The sequence below is a fragment of the Amphiura filiformis genome, chromosome 2 (assembly GCF_039555335.1).
Source record: "Amphiura filiformis chromosome 2, Afil_fr2py, whole genome shotgun sequence".
In the NCBI taxonomy this organism is placed as follows: Eukaryota; Metazoa; Echinodermata; class Ophiuroidea; order Amphilepidida; family Amphiuridae; genus Amphiura; species Amphiura filiformis.
In genome coordinates, this window is record NC_092629.1 from 94,625,089 (window position 1) to 94,642,891 (window position 17,803).

General features: G+C 38.2%; 1 protein-coding gene and 1 long non-coding RNA gene across 2 annotated transcripts in view; one reads left to right on the top strand and one right to left on the bottom strand.

Annotated features, from left to right (window-relative positions):
* Positions 1-17,803, top strand: part of LOC140146857 (HAUS augmin-like complex subunit 4) — a 57,053-nt gene that overhangs the window by 19,657 nt on the left and 19,593 nt on the right. Inside the window, exon 6 of the mRNA XM_072168747.1 lies at positions 382-524. Coding sequence (XP_072024848.1) covers positions 382-524 — 143 coding nt within the window. The remainder of the gene's footprint in view (positions 1-381; positions 525-17,803) is intronic.
* On the bottom strand, positions 13,854-17,706 carry LOC140137718 (uncharacterized). Its single transcript, XR_011856888.1, has 3 exons — positions 17,625-17,706; positions 16,666-16,743; positions 13,854-14,387 (listed from the first exon to the last, which is right to left on the bottom strand). It is a non-coding gene; the product is annotated as an uncharacterized lncRNA (long non-coding RNA).

A 17,803-nucleotide genomic window follows, 5' to 3' on the forward strand; every position in this document is an offset into this window, starting at 1 on the left:
TGGTCACATATAGCTGGACCACTCAATACACTACCAGATTCCTATGGCTGCTGTGCAGAGGTACAATGCGGCCCAGTTACTTTGTGGCTACTATAGAGTACCAGTGTGTGTGTACTGTATGTGTTTCTGATGTGTGTACTCTAGAGTACCCACGTAGGTACTCCACCAATGAAGTAGCTGGGCAGCAGTGTAGTACCTCTAGTGGTGACAGCAATAGGAATTTGGTAGTGTAGCACTCGGTTGTATGTGTGTGTGCGTGTTTGTAAAGGTCATGCAGGGGTTAATAAAATTGCTCCGATTGGCCTCAAAGTTAATGGACATGAACCTGAGAATGGTGAAATTCTAGTTTGATCTTTTTATTACTGTGTATGTTTTGTGTAGAAGGCAGTGATGATTTGGCATTTGCTAGAGCAACCAGATTACCAGATCTATTGCAGAGTGAATGCACTGAACTTGTTGAGAAGAAAACCAAGCTGAGATTAGATCGGGCCAAACGAGATAAGCAATTCTGGCATTACTACCAGGTAGGTGGTATATGAAGAGCTTGTTTCCAAATCATGTTAAGTCCACAAACATGTGTTTCTGATTTACCTGTGCAATATTGCAATCGGTTTTGATGCTATAGGTATAGCGGGACCCGGGAGGTATAGTAAATTCAGTTGGATGCCCCATTACAAAGCAAACAGTGGATGGGAACAAATAGTCTACACATTGTTAACGGGCATTGTTGTGTTAAATAATGGCTTGTTGAGGGTACAACTCGTTGTTGCTAATGTCAAACTTGTCAAAGTAATTGTGACACACACAAGTAAATGAGAAACATGTGGTTGTGGACTTAACATGGTTTGGAAACAAGCTCTTCATATATTCAAAATTTGACTAGAATTGGAATGATGGTTCTCCTCAATTCCAGGGAATATATATATATTAGACTTTATTTCAACACGGAAAGCCCAATTCAACAAAAGTTGTTCTTCCTTGGGGCCGTGCATAAGCAAACATACATGTACAAAATAACAAACAATTACAAAAGCTTATTATCTAGGCTTAAACATATTACAATCACAAAATTATTAATTGTCAAAAGCCATTATGATACTCTTATGGTTACTTACCATGCTTACAGGCATGTCATTATGGTTTTTTTTAGATTATTTTTAAAAGTATATAATGTTGGAGAATTTTGGATATTATTTTCTAGTTCATTCCAGCTTACAGCACCTCTATAAGACAGACTGCGCTTTTTGTACTCTGTTCTTGGCAGGGGTATAGTTACATTACTTTGGCTTTGACGGAAATTATAACTGTTGTTTACATGACTGAAAATATGACCCAAATAAGGAGGTGCAAGATGATTTAAGATTTTGTAGGTTAAAATTAAACAATTTGAGTTTTGTCTGTCAATTAAAGGTTTCCAGTTAAGTTCAGCACGAACATCTCTGCTAGGTGTGTCCCATTTTGCACCACAGATAGTTCTTGCAGCCCTGTTTTGAATAACTTGAAGTTTCTTTGAAACAGTAACACCACAATTTCCCCATACAACATTACAATAATCTAAGTGTGGCAGAACAATAGCATTATACACAGTACATAAAATATCCTTAGGGAGACAATTTGCCCTGCATTGTTTTAGCATGAACATACCTTTTAGGCTCTTTTTTACGTACATTATTGATTTGCTCATTCCAAGTTAATGTGTCATCAATAATTACACCCAGATGTTTACATTTATTAACTTTCCTAATAGTTACGTCATTTATGCTGATAGATAATTCTTTAACACTGTCCTTAATTGTATTGAGTCTTTGTCTAGATCCTATTAGCATAAATTCAGTTTTATCAGTATTAAGACTAAGTTTATTACTTTGTAACCAATTATTTATATTTTTAAATCATTATTAATACATTCCATGATATCATTTGGCGAGTTAGAAGCATAGTACAGCACGGTATCATCAGCATACATATTAACTTTACAATGAGACACACAATTTGGTAAATCATTTATATAAATAAGAAAAGCGAGTGGTCCGTCAATTGAGCCCTGGGGCATTCCACAAACAGTTTCTTTAAAATCTGAAAGAATCCCATTTACAGATGTACATTGGGTGCGACCAGAAAGATAACTAGTAAACCACTTAATACAATATTCACCTACTTTATACATTTTAAGCTTACTCAAGAAGATATTATGGTTTACGGTGTCAAATGCTTTCTTCAGATCCAGCAGACATAATCCAATTAAATTACCTTTATCAATTTCATTATACCAATCCTCCGTGATGTTTACGAGAGAAGAAGAAGTGGAGTGAGATGGCCGGAAACCAGATTGGTTTATATTAATTAAACAATTTGCATTTAAGTACTCGTACAGTTGGTCGAACACAGCCCTTTCAATAATTTTAGAGATAACAACTAGAATTGAAATAGGTCTATAATTGCTAGGATCATTGGGATCACCAGCTTTAAATACAGGAATCACCTTTGCACGCTTCCAGCATGTAGGAAAAGTACATGATGCAAAAGAATTATTTATTAAATAAGTTACAATTGGTGTGATTACTGGTGATGCTATTTTCAGCAGTCGAGATGGGATGTTATCTAAACCAGTAGCTTTATCATTTGCTAACTTATTGAGTTGATTGAATACATAGTCATTAGTTACATTTACAAATTCAAAGTCTGACTGATCAGTTGGCTGCTTTTCATTGACTTCATAATTACAAAAGTTATTTTTAGGAATCTTACTTGCAAGTTTAGGGCCTATATTAGCAAAAAAATTGTTCAATTCATTTGATTTATCCTTAGGTTCAGTTAGTGCCAGGCCGTTTTCAGAATTAATAACAGAGATTTTTGTATTTTTACCTTTGGATGGAACAATATGCCGTAGATGTTCCCAGCTTTTTTAATATTATTCTTGTGTGCATCAAAACCTTGTTTAAGAAACTCTTTCTTTTTATCTTTTATAAGTTTGTTAGTTTCATTTCTAATTTTACGGAAATTTTCCCAGCATTTGTTATCATTACTTGATTTAATAGCAATTTGTTTAAGTTTGTCACGCTTATTTAAACATATTTAGCACATCATCGTTAATCCATGGAGAACACTTTTTACTTAATTCTATGCTTTTTGAAAGGTGCATGCCTGTCAATTACTTCAAGAAATAACTTTTCAAATAATTCAGCTGAAATGTTAACATTACCAGTATTAAATACACTATCCCAGTTTGTTTGACACAAATCATTTAAGAAGTCAGTTTCATTGAATTTCTTGTAAGAACGAGATGTTCTGAAGTTATGTTTATCTGCATGCATTTTATCATCATCATCATCATCATTTTCATTTGTTGGTTCATTACATATCCTGTGTTTTTTTCCCCATATTGCATATGATATTGAATGGTCACTTAAACCAACATGAATTACTCCAGAATCACATATCTTGGAAGGATTTGGAATCACTTGTGTATGTTCTAAGCATCCACATGAAGTGACTTTCAAAAAAACCCTTAGCAAGGAGTCAAGATATTTGTTATTTTGGGTCTTGAAGGAGTGTGACCCAATTAACAGCCTTATTTTCCATTTTCTCATCACCCAGTCAAATTTAATGCCCAAGATAGGTTTCGTTTTAGATGGTGTGAACAAAAATGTGGTGAATTGTAGTAACCACAACCAGAAGCATGTACTATATCCTAGGAGGCATTGTAATACACATTTTTTGCTTCTCATATCACAACTGCTAGAGCAATACAATTTAAAATTTGGAGACATTGTTTTAATTGTAGGTCTCAATGTAAGATAGAAAAGAAAAAAACATGCAAAACATTGTACCATGCCCCTTTAACAATGATTTGGTTTCAAATATAGCCCTTAAGGGGGTACTACACCCATTGATTTTTTTTTTTTTTTTTTGCATTTTGTGAAGAAATTACAACAAAAAAAATGGACAAAGTGGTATGCAAAATGAAGGGGCAAATCTTCTCGTTTTATTGGTGGCATCGGTATCAACGTAGCTTACATACTTTTAAAAGTAGAAGCCAAAAGGTGGTACATCACTGATGATTTAAATTCACTTCATTTTGGAAAGCTTACTATCAACGGATTTCGTTAAAATTTTGGATATGTGTTGCTAACACGTTAGGGAAATAAAGTTGATATGTAAAATGGGAATAAGTGGTTCCTGATTTCTTTTATGACTTCATGAACTTGGTGCTCCACAACTATTAAAAAAGGAACTGGTTAAAATGCTTCTATTTTCAATGTTGAGCTATATTTTGTATTTTTAACTTGCGACATTATTTCACTGAAACATAATTAAGCCCCAGGTAACAGGTTACCACAACCATACTGCAGCAATGTTGAAAACAATTGTATTCCTTGTCACCTATACCACCATATTGGGTAGTTTTCCGTAAGCTTAACTTTTCTGATTTTGGTAACTATTTTATATTTATTTGTGAAATCTATCTCAACTAGGCATTCTAAATTGTACTCACCATTTACATCCCAAGGTATATTAGTATATCCACCTTGCACTTCTCGATATATATCCAGTTAAAGACAGAATATCAAAATTATTCCTCATTATGATATCACAGACTCTTACATGTGTATTCAAAATTGATGCTTAAATTTGACCTGAAGTCCTGAACCAATTGACCTATAACCTGACATACGGTGACCTAATAGCCTTTTCTTCTGCTAACAACACATTATATAATTAAATTGACTAATGACTATTCATCCATTGTGTAAGTGTTTATTTAATTTATTCAGTGTTATATATTTTGCATGCACCACTATAGATTTTCTATAGAGAGTATAACAAAGGATTTAATGTATTCTATTCATGTACCCTACTTGAACATGTTGAAAAGAATAAATTATAGTTTGTTATGAAACACAGATCTGAGTTACTAGGATACACAGTAAACAAAAAATATATAGGGCTAAAATGACTTACAACAATGTGTAAAAGCATTTTTTTTCTTCTTCTTTTTCATTTTTTTTATTTCACATGATCCGTGTATATATCGCCTAGCTATAAATGAAAAAAAATTGTTTTTAGACCAATCAAACCAATATATGGGTGTAGTATGCCCTTAACAAGGATTGCCAAGTGTGAAACAGATTGAGGTCTGCGGTTTCCTGCGGGGTCCATGGATAACATGCTGGTGGGGTACATGTGGCAACACCATTGGAATTTGAAGCTGGTCCTAGGTTTATGATTTTCCAGCCCCAAGAAAAGCTAGAATTATTTTGATTGTTTTTTTAACATTTTTGAGAAATGGGCTATCCTGTTGTAATCCATACATCCCCTATGGAAGACATGACCTTAATCTTCCACACAGGGAGTATAGATTTCAAATGGAGTCACACACACATTCAGGTAACCCCACTTAAAATTCACACTTACTGTGTGGAAGATTCGTTGTTCAAGAACCCCCTCTTGTTTTGATTATTTCTTTACCTTGAGTACACATTCAGAGGGAAATTAAAAGTTTCACTTTGCTCTTCCATTATTTGTTCGTTTACCCGTGTAGGCTAATTAGAGTTAATAACTGCGCATCGGTTATTTGGAGGGCATTGTGAAAATCTAAACATTTTGCCTTTGGAGCCGAGGAATATCCCGAGGGTTAGATATTTCACAATGTCCGACATATTACCAATGCAAAGTTATTAACCTCATTCATAACCGTCACTTTGATCTCTTCACTGTACAAAATAACACAACATTTTACTCAAAAAGTGCGTATAACAATCTGTGCAAATATGGTAGCTTGCAATCCAAATACAGCAGCCAGCACGCGCAGTTTGTTTGACGCACAATATGGCGCTCGCGGAGGTTACTAATATTTAACTTTCGAACAATTATGCATTTTGCGGTCAATTGTGAGATATTAATGACCTGATTTGCGTTTCCGTTTTCACAAATAACTAAATGTGATTGGATTGCACGCATCGCGTTTATTAATGAGGTTATGAATATGTAATAGTCAAAACCACAACTAGGCCTATATAGTAAACTTCTGCCAGTGTCATACTTTCTGCCGCTTGCGGCGTGACGCTTCATCATGCCACTTGTACTTTTCTGCAAGCGGAGCAGGACACTGCACCACTGAGCGGCAGCAGCATGACTATGAAAGCCAATGTTGCCGCTCAGCATCGCCAAAAAGTGTATTCTGCTCTCATACGTCAGAGCGGCACCGCTCCGAGTTGACTCGAATTGAACTCCTAGTGATGCTGCCGCTTGGGCGAAGTGGTGGAGTGATCGATATATCGGCTTGCCGCTGGTCACTGCTAGCGTTTCTGGTGCAACTGCGCAGTGAAGCAAAATCTTTGTCAGAGCGGCAAGTGGCAGGAAAGTATGAAACCAGCATTAGTCTTATTCACACTCCCTGTGTGGAAGATTAACGTCATGTTTCTACAGGGGTGTATGGATTTCAACCAGAATAGCCTATTGAGCATTGGGCTATTACAGTTGAAATCCATACACCCCCTATGGAAGATATGACACATGGGTGTAGATTTAAAATGGAGACGCCCATTCAGGTAACTAAACCGATTCAAAATTCACTCTGTGTGTGGAAGATTTAGGCCATCAGGGGATGTATGGATTTCATCTGAAATAGCCCATTGAACATTGTGCTATTACAGTTGAACTCCATACACCCCCATGAAGTATAGTATATTTCAAATAGAGTCATCCATTCAGGTAACCCCATTTGAAATTCACGCTCCCTGTGTGGAAGATTTATGGTTATGTCTTCCACGGGGGTGTATGGATTTCAACTGGAATAGCCCATTCAGCATACTGCTATTACAGTTGAAATCCATACACCCCTTTGGCAGACGTAACACAGGGAGTGTAGATTTCAAATGGAGTCACCCATACTCTTTGTGTGGAAGATTAAGGTTATGTCTTCCACGGGGGTGTATGGATTTCAACTGGAATAGCCCATTAAGCATTGTGCTATTACAGTTGAAATCCATACACCCCTTTGGCAGACGTAACACAGGGGGTGTAGATTGCAAATGGAGTCACCCATACTCTCTGTGTGGAAGATTAAGGTTATGTCTTCCACGGGGGTGTGTGGATTTCAACTGGAATGGTCCATTAAGCATACTGCTGTTACTGTTGAAATCCGTACACCCTTTCGGAAGACATAACACAGGGGGTGTAGATTTCAAATGGAGTCACCCATACTCTTTGTGTGGAAGATTAAGGTCATGTCTTCCATAGGGGGTGTATGGATTTCAACCGGAATAGCCCATTGAGCATTGTGCTATTACAGTTGAACTCCATACACCCCCATGGAAGACATGAAACAGAGGGTAGTATATTTCAAATTGAGTCATCCATTCAGGTAACCCCATTTGAAATTCACACTCCCTGTGTAGAAGATTAAGGTCATGTATTCCATGGGGTGTATAGATTTCAACAGGAATAAAAGTCGTGGAATCGCCCATTCAGCATACTGCTATTACAGTTGAAATCCATACACCCCTTTGGAAGACCTAACACAGGGGGTGTAGATTTCAAATGGAGTCGCCCATACTAGGTAACCCCATTTGAAATTCACACCTCTGTGTGTGCGTAGGATTAAGGTTATGTCTTCCACAGGGGTGTATGGATTTCAACTAGAATAGCCCATTATTCAAAACAAATGAGGCTTGACATAAAATGTGATTTGTTAAGTATTTTATTTAGAAATAATAATTTCAATCGCTGTGTAACTAGTGAAATTTTGGTACAAGTTGTATGTGAAGTTACTCATTTATGAATAAAACATGCAGTCCGCATTTCATAAGCTTAATTCTTATCAATAAAATAATAACTTTCTTTCTTAAACAGTACAGATTAGCTAATAAAGTTCTCGCTTTCTGAACTTTCAACCTCATAATTTCCATGATTAGGCCAAAAAACAAAATAGTTTGGTTGCCCTTCCAAGACAAAAATTTGGAGGGTCGGTAGGTCAATTTTTTTTTCCATGGGCTCTTCCTCCATTTTCCTTAAATGAGTGAATAACAAATATAAAATATCCTTGATTTTGTCCAAATTTAAGAATACTTCTAAACAAGTGATTGAAGGAAAAAAAAACACCCAAGATTTCTAATTTTTTTGTTGGTCTCTGAGGGCAACCAAACATTTTTTTTTTGGCCTTTAACACTCTCTTCCCTCTCTATATGCCTCTCTTTACTCTTTCCCTATCCCTCTCCCCTTTGTCTGTCTGTCTGTAGCATAGATGAGGCTGGACTTTGCCAGTTTGCACTGGAGCTGTTGGCCCTTAAGATTTATGCTCTCTTTCTCTCTCTCTTTCTTTCAAACTTTTAACTATTTCATCATAATTATACATGCAGTTTGAAATCTCCACATGACATTGCCAATGTACCTTGCATACTAGAAAATAAAATTAGGGCATGGATGCGTTTCTGCACAGATTGATGATACTGTATATTAAGTGAGACATAATATATTTAAATATTATTGAAGCAAAGACCTTATGACTTTGATGCAATCTGTAGCATGTTCTCTACTTCTGATAATAAAAACATATCTATTATTCGCTGTGACTTGGAAGTTTTGGTAATGCTAGCAGCACTGCTGCATGGATCTCCAAGCGCATTGAAAACTAATACAAACAGGTCACTAGCTCATATAAGGCATATTTTTTACCTTATTGAAAACTTAATTGAAAACTAATACAAACAGGTCACTAGCTCATATAAGGCATATTTTTTTACCTTATTGAAAACTTAATTGAAAACTAATACAAACAGGTCACTAGCTCATATAAGGCATATTTTTTACCTTATTGAAAACTTAATTGAAAACTAATACAAACAGGTCACTAGCTCATATAAGGCATATTTTTTTTACCTTATGACTTTGATGCAATCTGATAATTAAAAAATCTCTATTATTTGCTGTGACTCGCAAGTTTTGGTGATACTAGCAGCGCCGCATGGATCTCCAAGCGCATTGAAAACTAATACAAACAGGTCACTAGCTCATATTTTTTGTAACAACAATCTATTAAGGATGGGGCTGTCTTCCGAATCTTCTCATTTCTATTTCATTTCCATCATCATTTTTCTTAGCACGCAGTCTCTTGACAAAGTCTACTATGGCACCCGTCAAAGTGTACAAAAAGGGATTAATGGCAGAATTAATGGGTAACACAAACGTCACCATCCAGGCAAATACATTGGGATGGATATTCTTCACTAATCCACTTTGCACCAAGATCCCAGTCACGATTATTGGAAACCAACAGCAGAAATCAGTCCCTACTATTGCTCCAACTTTCAAGGTCATCTGAATTTGTTCTTCCTTTCCCGCTGACGCCCAGCTTCCTTGGACGTGACGGGCAACGCTTGACAAAAAATGGCTATGTAACAAATTGCTACAACAAGAAAACAGATAAAGTTAAATCCAATAAATATTGCTGTGGAAAAGAACATACCTGGAGCCTGGCCTAACTGTTCTGTTTCAGTAATAGTGATATTTTTACCTTCAATCCAATACACTTGGATGCCACTGTCCTGTAAGTGTCGGTAATTTGTTTTATATATGGCACTTTGAGCTAGAGGGCGTGCAATACATACATGACGCGAATTGTCATAAAAATTGGGATGATCTCCTGCAAGAATCGAGGGAACTATACCCATTAGGACAGACACAAGCCACATCAGGGAAGCAATTATCCAGGTTGATTTTGTGCGTAATTTGCGAGTAGACATGGGATACTTAATGCCTATGAGCCTGTCTATGCTGATGAGTGTCACAAATAATACTGAGGCTTCACTTGAGGTAATGGAGAGAGTACCGGCAATCCTACACATTGTACCAGTTCTCCACACATTGGCATTCATTGGAAAATACTCTGCAAAATACACATCCATGCAGATGCTATTATTAACAGATAAATACCCATAAGTAAATCAGAGAAAGCAAGATTTCCTAGTAACACACACTGAACCTTGTTAAGATCTTTGTAATGTAGATGTCTCCATAAAATGACACCAATATTGCCAAATATGGCGGCAAATCCAAACACCCACACAAATATCATTAATGTCCTGTTTGCAAGCAGCCTATCACATGTGAGGTATTCTGATCTGCCCATCAATGGAGTGCAATTTGCTACATGTGGCATGTAGCATTCACATATCTCAGGCTGATCAACAAATACATTGGTGGAATTTGGGACACCTTTGAATACGTTTTTATTCACTTTAGATAGTGTATTATTCATAAGTCTAAGTATTTTCAACTTATTCAAGTGTCCAAGTTTGGGAATTGTTTGTAACTGGTTGTTTGAGAAATCTACAGAAATAAGATGAAAAATAGTTTGAAATAGATCAACCTGTAATGAGGTTAGGTTGTTGTTTTGGACATAAAAGTATTCTAACCCGTGAAGATCACGGAATATCGCTGGTTGAAGAGCCGTCAGTTGATTTGTAGCGATAGACAGATTTAAAAGCGTGTTTAGTCCATACAACGCTCCATCTTGAAGTGTGACCAGTTGATTTTCACTTAAATCAAGAATCTCTAATCTGACTAGATCATTAAACACACCTGCCTCCAATTTGACTAACTTGTTATCATTTAGCATTAGTATCTCTAACCTTATAAGATCACTAAAGACACCTACCTGCAGCATGGTCAATTGGTTACTATATAGCCACAGGCTGTATACACTTGTAATATCACTAAACACACCCACCTGTAGCATATTCAACTGATTACTATATATGTGTAGGTGTTGCATGCTAATGAGATCACTGAATACACCCACCTGCAGCATAGCCAACTGGTTCTTATATAGCCATAGTTCCTGCAGTCTGGTGAGATTACTGAACACACCTACCTCCAAATTGACTAACTTGTTATCATTTAGCCCTAGTTTCTGTAATCTTGTAAGATCACTAAATAAATCTGCCTGTAGCATAGTCAACTGGTTACCATATATTAGTAGTATCTGTAGGTTAATGAGATCACTGAATATACCCACCTGCAGCATGGCCAACTGGTTTCCATATAGCCCTAGTTCCTGCAGTCTGGTGAGATTACTGAACACACCTACCTCCAAATTGACCAACTTGTTATCATATAGATATAGTTTCTGTAGGTTAATGAGATCACTGAATATACCCACCTGCAGCATGGCCAACTGGTTCCTATATAGCCATAGTTCCTGCAGTCTGATGAGATCACTGAACACACCTACCTCCAAATTGACCAACTTGTTAGTATGTAGTGATAGCATCTGTAGGTTAATGAGATCACTGAACACACCTACCTCCAAATTGACCAACTTGTTATCACGTAGCCATAGTTTCTGTAGGTTAATGAGATCACTGAATATACCCACCTGCAGCATGGCCAACTGGTTCCCATTTAGCCATAGTTCCTGCAGTCTGATGAGATCACTGAACACACCTACCTCCAAATTGACCAACTTGTTAGTATGTAGTGATAGCATCTGTAGGTTAATGAGATCACTGAACACACCTACCTCCAAATTGACCAACTTGTTATCACGTAGCCATAGTTTCTGTAGGTTAATGAGATCACTGAATATACCCACCTGCGGCATGGCCAACTGGTTTCCATATAGCCATAGTTCCTGCAGTCTGATGAGATCACTGAACACACCTACCTCCAAATTGACCAACTTGTTAGTATGTAGTGATAGCATCTGTAGGTTAATGAGATCACTGAACACACCTACCTCCAAATTGACCAACTTGTTATCACGTAGCCATAGTTTCTGTAGGTTAATGAGATCACTGAATATACCCACCTGCAGCATGGCCAACTGGTTCCCATTTAGCCATAGTTCCTGCAGTCTGGTGAGATTACTAAACACACCTACCTCTAAATTGACCAACTTGTTATCATTTAGCCCTAGTATCTGTAAGTTAATGAGATCACTGAATATACCCACCTGCAGCATGGCCAACTGGTTCTCCTCTAGCAATAGTTCCTGCAGTCTGGTGAGATCACTGAACACACCTACCTCCAAATTGACCAACTTGTTATCAACTAGCGATAGTATCTGTAGGTTAATGAGATCACTGAAAATACCCACCTGCAGCATGGCCAACTGGTTCCCATATAGCCCTAGTTTCTGCAGTCTGGTGAGATTACTGAACACACCTACCTCCAAATTGACCAACTTGTTATCAACTAGCGATAGTATCTGTAGGTTAATGAGATCACTGAATATACCCACCTGCAGCATGGCCAACTGGTTCCTATATAGATATAGTTCCTGCAGTCTGGTGAGATCACTGAACACACCTACCTCCAAATTGACCAACTTGTTATCATTTAGATATAGTATCTGTAGGTTAATGAGATCACTGAATATACCCACCTGCAGCATGGCCATCTGGTTCTCATATAGATCTAGTTCCTGCAGTCTGGTGAGATCACTGAACACACCTACCTCCAAATTGACCAACTTGTTATCATTTAGATATAGTATCTGTAGGTTAATGAGATCACTGAATATACCCACCTGCAGCATGGCCATCTGGTTCTCATATAGATATAGTTCCTGGAGTCTGGTGAGATTACTGAACACACCTACCTCCAAATTGACCAACTTGTTATCATAGAGTACTAGTTTCTGTAGGTTAATGAGATCACTGAATATACCCACCTGCAGCATGGCCAACTGATTCCCATATAGCCATAATTCCTGCAGTCTGGTGAGATTACTAAACACACCTACCTCCAAATTGACCAACTTGTTATCACTTAACCGTAGTACCTGTAAACTTGTAAGATCATGAAATACACCTACCTGTAGCCTAGTCAATTGATTACTGTCTAGGTTTAGTTTTGCTAGATGTTCAAGTCCACTTGGGAAAATAAGAAATGGTTTTTGACCATGAAGGCTTTCATTTTGAGCAGAACAGTCATACGCTATTTCTCTGTCACTGAACATGGTGTTACAAGATGGTGGACATTGAAAATCACAAACAGTGTCTTTACAGATCACAAGCTTACTATATCCGGTCACATGGCTGCATTGAATCATTTCTGAATGGGTTTCCCTTTTTTGGCTTTCGGGACAAAGGAAATTTACTGTTTCGTTCATTATAACCTGCACCGTTATACCCCCGCGAAAGTTAAGCCTCAGATTATCATGTTTAAACGACATGGGACAGGTCATACGAGCTGCCTTTAACACCACATACCTATTTGGGCACAGATTCAACTTCCCTATTCTCTCCACGTACAAATAGTCTGCACCAATAAGCTCACCTGAAAGAATCATTATAGAAATACCTATGTTGTGAACTATATTCACAGTGCACTCATGGGTGCGACTCCCTGACATGACTATCTGCTCAGTTTCATTTATAACTGCACTGATCTGACATGCTTCTGAAAGAGATACATTCCAGACAGGGGTCATATGGGTATATGTAGTAACCATGGTAACTGGGGGAAGGTTACAAAGGTATATGGTAGCCATGGTAACCAAAGATATCACAGTTCTTACTGCCATTGCGCTTTAGATTAGAATAGTGTGATAATTACAATGTACAAGATAGGGCCTATGGCTAATGAAAGGTATCAATATTAAGTTCAAACGCGCGTTCTATTAAGATAGATATAATGATTTGATATAATAATAAAATGGTTTCACAAAGCACAACAAGCAAGCACCAAGTTGCACTGTACAATACAATAGCAAAAGAAATTAATTTTTGAACTTCATACAAAATGTACACATTTACAACAAGGTCAGTTACTTCACCGTATATAATGACAATTAGTTCTCTCAAGAAGGGACTGGACTCTGCAATTTAACATTTAACTATCTGCTCCGCTGAACATCAGTACGTGCTCATATCATGCAAAAAAAATCAGCTGTCTGTGATGAAAGAACTGCTGACTGCCGCGACTTAATCGTTCAAAATCAACACAATGTTCAATAAACTGGAAATTAGATTATTGTGATACAGATTGGCGCTATTAGAATATTTGTGAGTCAGTGCTCATCAATGCTTTCGGCAAAATATACTATATTAAGTCAAATGTGGGCGCACTTTATGTTATTTCGTTGTATCGTGGATAGTATAGTTTTAAAACGTTCAATTCTTCATGCTTGTACCTATAACATCGGTGGGGTTACATGCCTTAGCGGTGGATCAGTGCAGACTATGCCAGGTGCAGATCCACGAATGTTCTAACAATAGTTCGAGATTTAGGCGAAATTGTATCGAATATAAATCACAAGCGTTGGTGTTTAAAAAAGAGACGGGTGATTTCCTGCACTATCTAAAAATCCGTTTTCTTGCTTGTTGTGAAGCGGTAGTCCGTTAGGTGGTGTACAAAGATATCAGGTCTCTTGGTGGACTGCACTGTATAAAAATACAAAACACAAATACAAACACAAATCAATCGGTATAATAACTGATATTTCAAGTAAATTTGAGATTGCAGTGGAAATGCCCAATTGCAAAAATTTCATTAAAAACAAGGCAGTTCTCACACCACTAAAGTTTGTTCGGCTTATAGTTGGCGAAACAAAAAAGACTCACAACATTGTGTATTGATATAGAATGGCATGCACACAGTTAGGCGCAGCACTGATGCTAGTTGCGCATAGCATAATGTGTGAATTCATGCGAGTTATGTGGGCAGTAACAAAAACCCAATCATTTTCGCTAATTATAAGCCAAACAACCTTTTTTAGTGTCACCTGCTTTTGTGATCACCTGCTGTCGCAATCAATCCCCATACCATCACGAATACCTCCTATCTTATCAGATAGACCTAAAATGGATGCAAGTCAAAGGTGCCTCCCAACCCCCTCAACCACTTTTCTTCCGCCAACTATACACCCTACCCCTTCTCCCATTCTTTCCGCAACCTGACATCATACCTATTCCGCAAAACCCACTCCAACTACCCCTATTCCATAACTACCTCTACCCTTTAACCACCCATACCCCTTAACCACCCATACTCCTAATAACCCCTTCCAACTAAACACCTTACTACACCACCAACCCCTTAACCCCTTCCACAACTCTGCCCCTTACTCTACCTTCATGATTTTAATCATGCAGCGTTGGCCATAGCCAGTATCGCAGAGCAAAATGCAACTCAATTTGAATCATATTGCTACACAATTTGGAAATGTGTAGCAATTTTATGCCATAGACTTTTCAGTGAAGTGTGCAAATGTAACAAAAATCAAGTAGTGCAAGCTGATAATGCTACGCATAAAAATGTCTTATGTCCAACTCTGCCCCTCTACACCTTCACTACTCCTGCCAGTACCCTGCCCCTATCCCTTAACCCTTACCCCAAATCAACACATTACCCCACCACCCCATGCTCCATCCCTTAAACCTTATCCCAATTCCACCTTGACCCCACCACCCATTAACCTACCACTTACACATTATACCTCCTCACCACTCTCCATACCCAACCCTGCCCTTACCTTTACCACCCCAACTACACCTATCCCTGCTCCTACCTACATTGTACCCCACCCATAACAAGTACCACATTCCCTACCCCATCCCTTACGCCACCTCAGCCTACAAAACTACCCTATCTACCTCCTACCCCACCCAAACTGCTTATCCCACCCCATCCCCACCATATCCATATCTCTACCCAACCCATAACTCATATCCTACCCCTACTCATCCTACAGCCTCACCCCACCCTACCCCTATCCAACCTCATCCCTACCCTTGCTCAACCACTACTCCACCCCACTCCTACGAACCCCATACCCAACTAGCAACTCCACCCTTACCCCACAACCCCTTCTACCCCACCCCTCCTCCACCGATTACCTCAACCCTCTCTACCTACCCTACTCTTACAAATATCCCAACCCAACTGTTACCCCTACGTTATTTCTTACCACAAACCCTCTTACCTGTCCCATCCACAATGTCACCCATCCCTATCCCACGTCATCCCTTACCCCAACCAACTCCACCTATACCCTTACCACACCCATACCCAGCCTACACTGGTCAAGAACCTCTGGCCCTGCTACTCCACCCCATATATATCTCCATTTACAGGTACACCCCACATCCCAATACACCCCAGACACACACCAGTGACCACCCCGTCCCTCACTGCACTAACATTTCAGCTAGATGAAACAGGTGTACATTCCCTCTTTAAAAGTGTTACCATTTCTCTGAATGTGACAACTCACAATATTTGAACTCTCCAAATACTCCACCCTCCCTTTAAAGTACATGTACAAACATCCCCATGCATCAACACTAACTCCACTTGGTCTCATCAGTAAAATGATTTGTCGCATATCAAACAACATCAGTTTTCAAGCTTTATTGTGGGCTCTATAATGTTTGTAGTAGCCATAGTGCAATGACCGCCAAATAACCCTCCCCATTTCAAAGTACAAACATCCCCAATCCCCATACAGCCATGCATCATGCGGTCAAATATTGGGATGTGGCATGATTCATGCCACATCCCAATATTTGACAAACTTAACTCTGCAAGTGCTCTGAATGTGACAACTCACAATATTTGAACTCTCCAAATGACCCTTCCCCGCTTCAAAGTACAAACATCCCCATACACACCAACTAATACATCTAATTTTATCAAACATACTATTTAAGTTTTACTTACATGATTAAACCTGGTGAGTCAATGAGATGACCAATATAACCTGCCAATGCACCGTTCATGTGATTGTCGATCTTTGTGCTGCAAAGAGAAATTAATAAAAGATAGTCTTGATTTAGTTAATTAATGAAAGATAGAGAACCCTATGTATGCTCATATCAGTGCAACAATTTGTATCAAAGAATATCACAGTTCTCAATCTTTACTGTAGGCTCTATAATTGCAGTAGCCATAGTGCAATGACCTCTAAATAACCCTCCTCCAATTCAAGGTACAAACATCCCCAATACACCCACGTAACATGCCACACCCCAATTTTTGCCAAACATAACTCACCTTATAAATTGAACCTTCCAAATAACCCTCTCCACCTCGATGTACAAAATCCGACAATACATCAACTTATACCACATCCCAATGTTTGCCAATCATAACTCTGTATGTGACAAATCACCATTAATTATTTGAACTCTTCAAATACCGTATTTCGTCAAATAGTCGCCCCCCCTCAAATAAACACCCCCCACCACTTTTTTCAACCAAGATGTTTCAAAAATTCCGATATTTCCATGCTATCTTGTGTAGTAAGCTTACCAAGTTCCCCACATGGTCAATAATAAAATAAAAAATCTGCATCGGAACACCGGAAGTGAACCAAAAGTCAGTGTCAAAAGTTCATAGTTCGTCATTTTACCGTGACTTTTAAGCTTACCTAATGATTTTAACGGGAATTGTCGTGCTACAAATGACCTCTAATAAACGCCCCCCCCCCTTGGGAAAATGTAACGCCCCCGGGGCGTTTATTCGACGACATACGGTAACCCTCATTCAATATAACATGACACAACCCAAATTTTGACAAACATAACTCTGCACATGCTCTGATTGTGACAACTCACAATATTGTACTCCTCAAATCGGCCTCCCTACTTCAACTTACAAATTTTAGTTATTTTACGTACATGATTATCAAGATGAGTAAATGAGGTGTCCAACACAGCCAGTCAATGCAGCGTTCATGTGATCGTCAATTAACTTTGTGCTATAAAGAAATGAATCAAAGCAATAATGATTCAATTAAGTATTCCAATTAAAATTATCAAAGAATATCACTGTTATTAAGCTTTACTGTACATGCTGT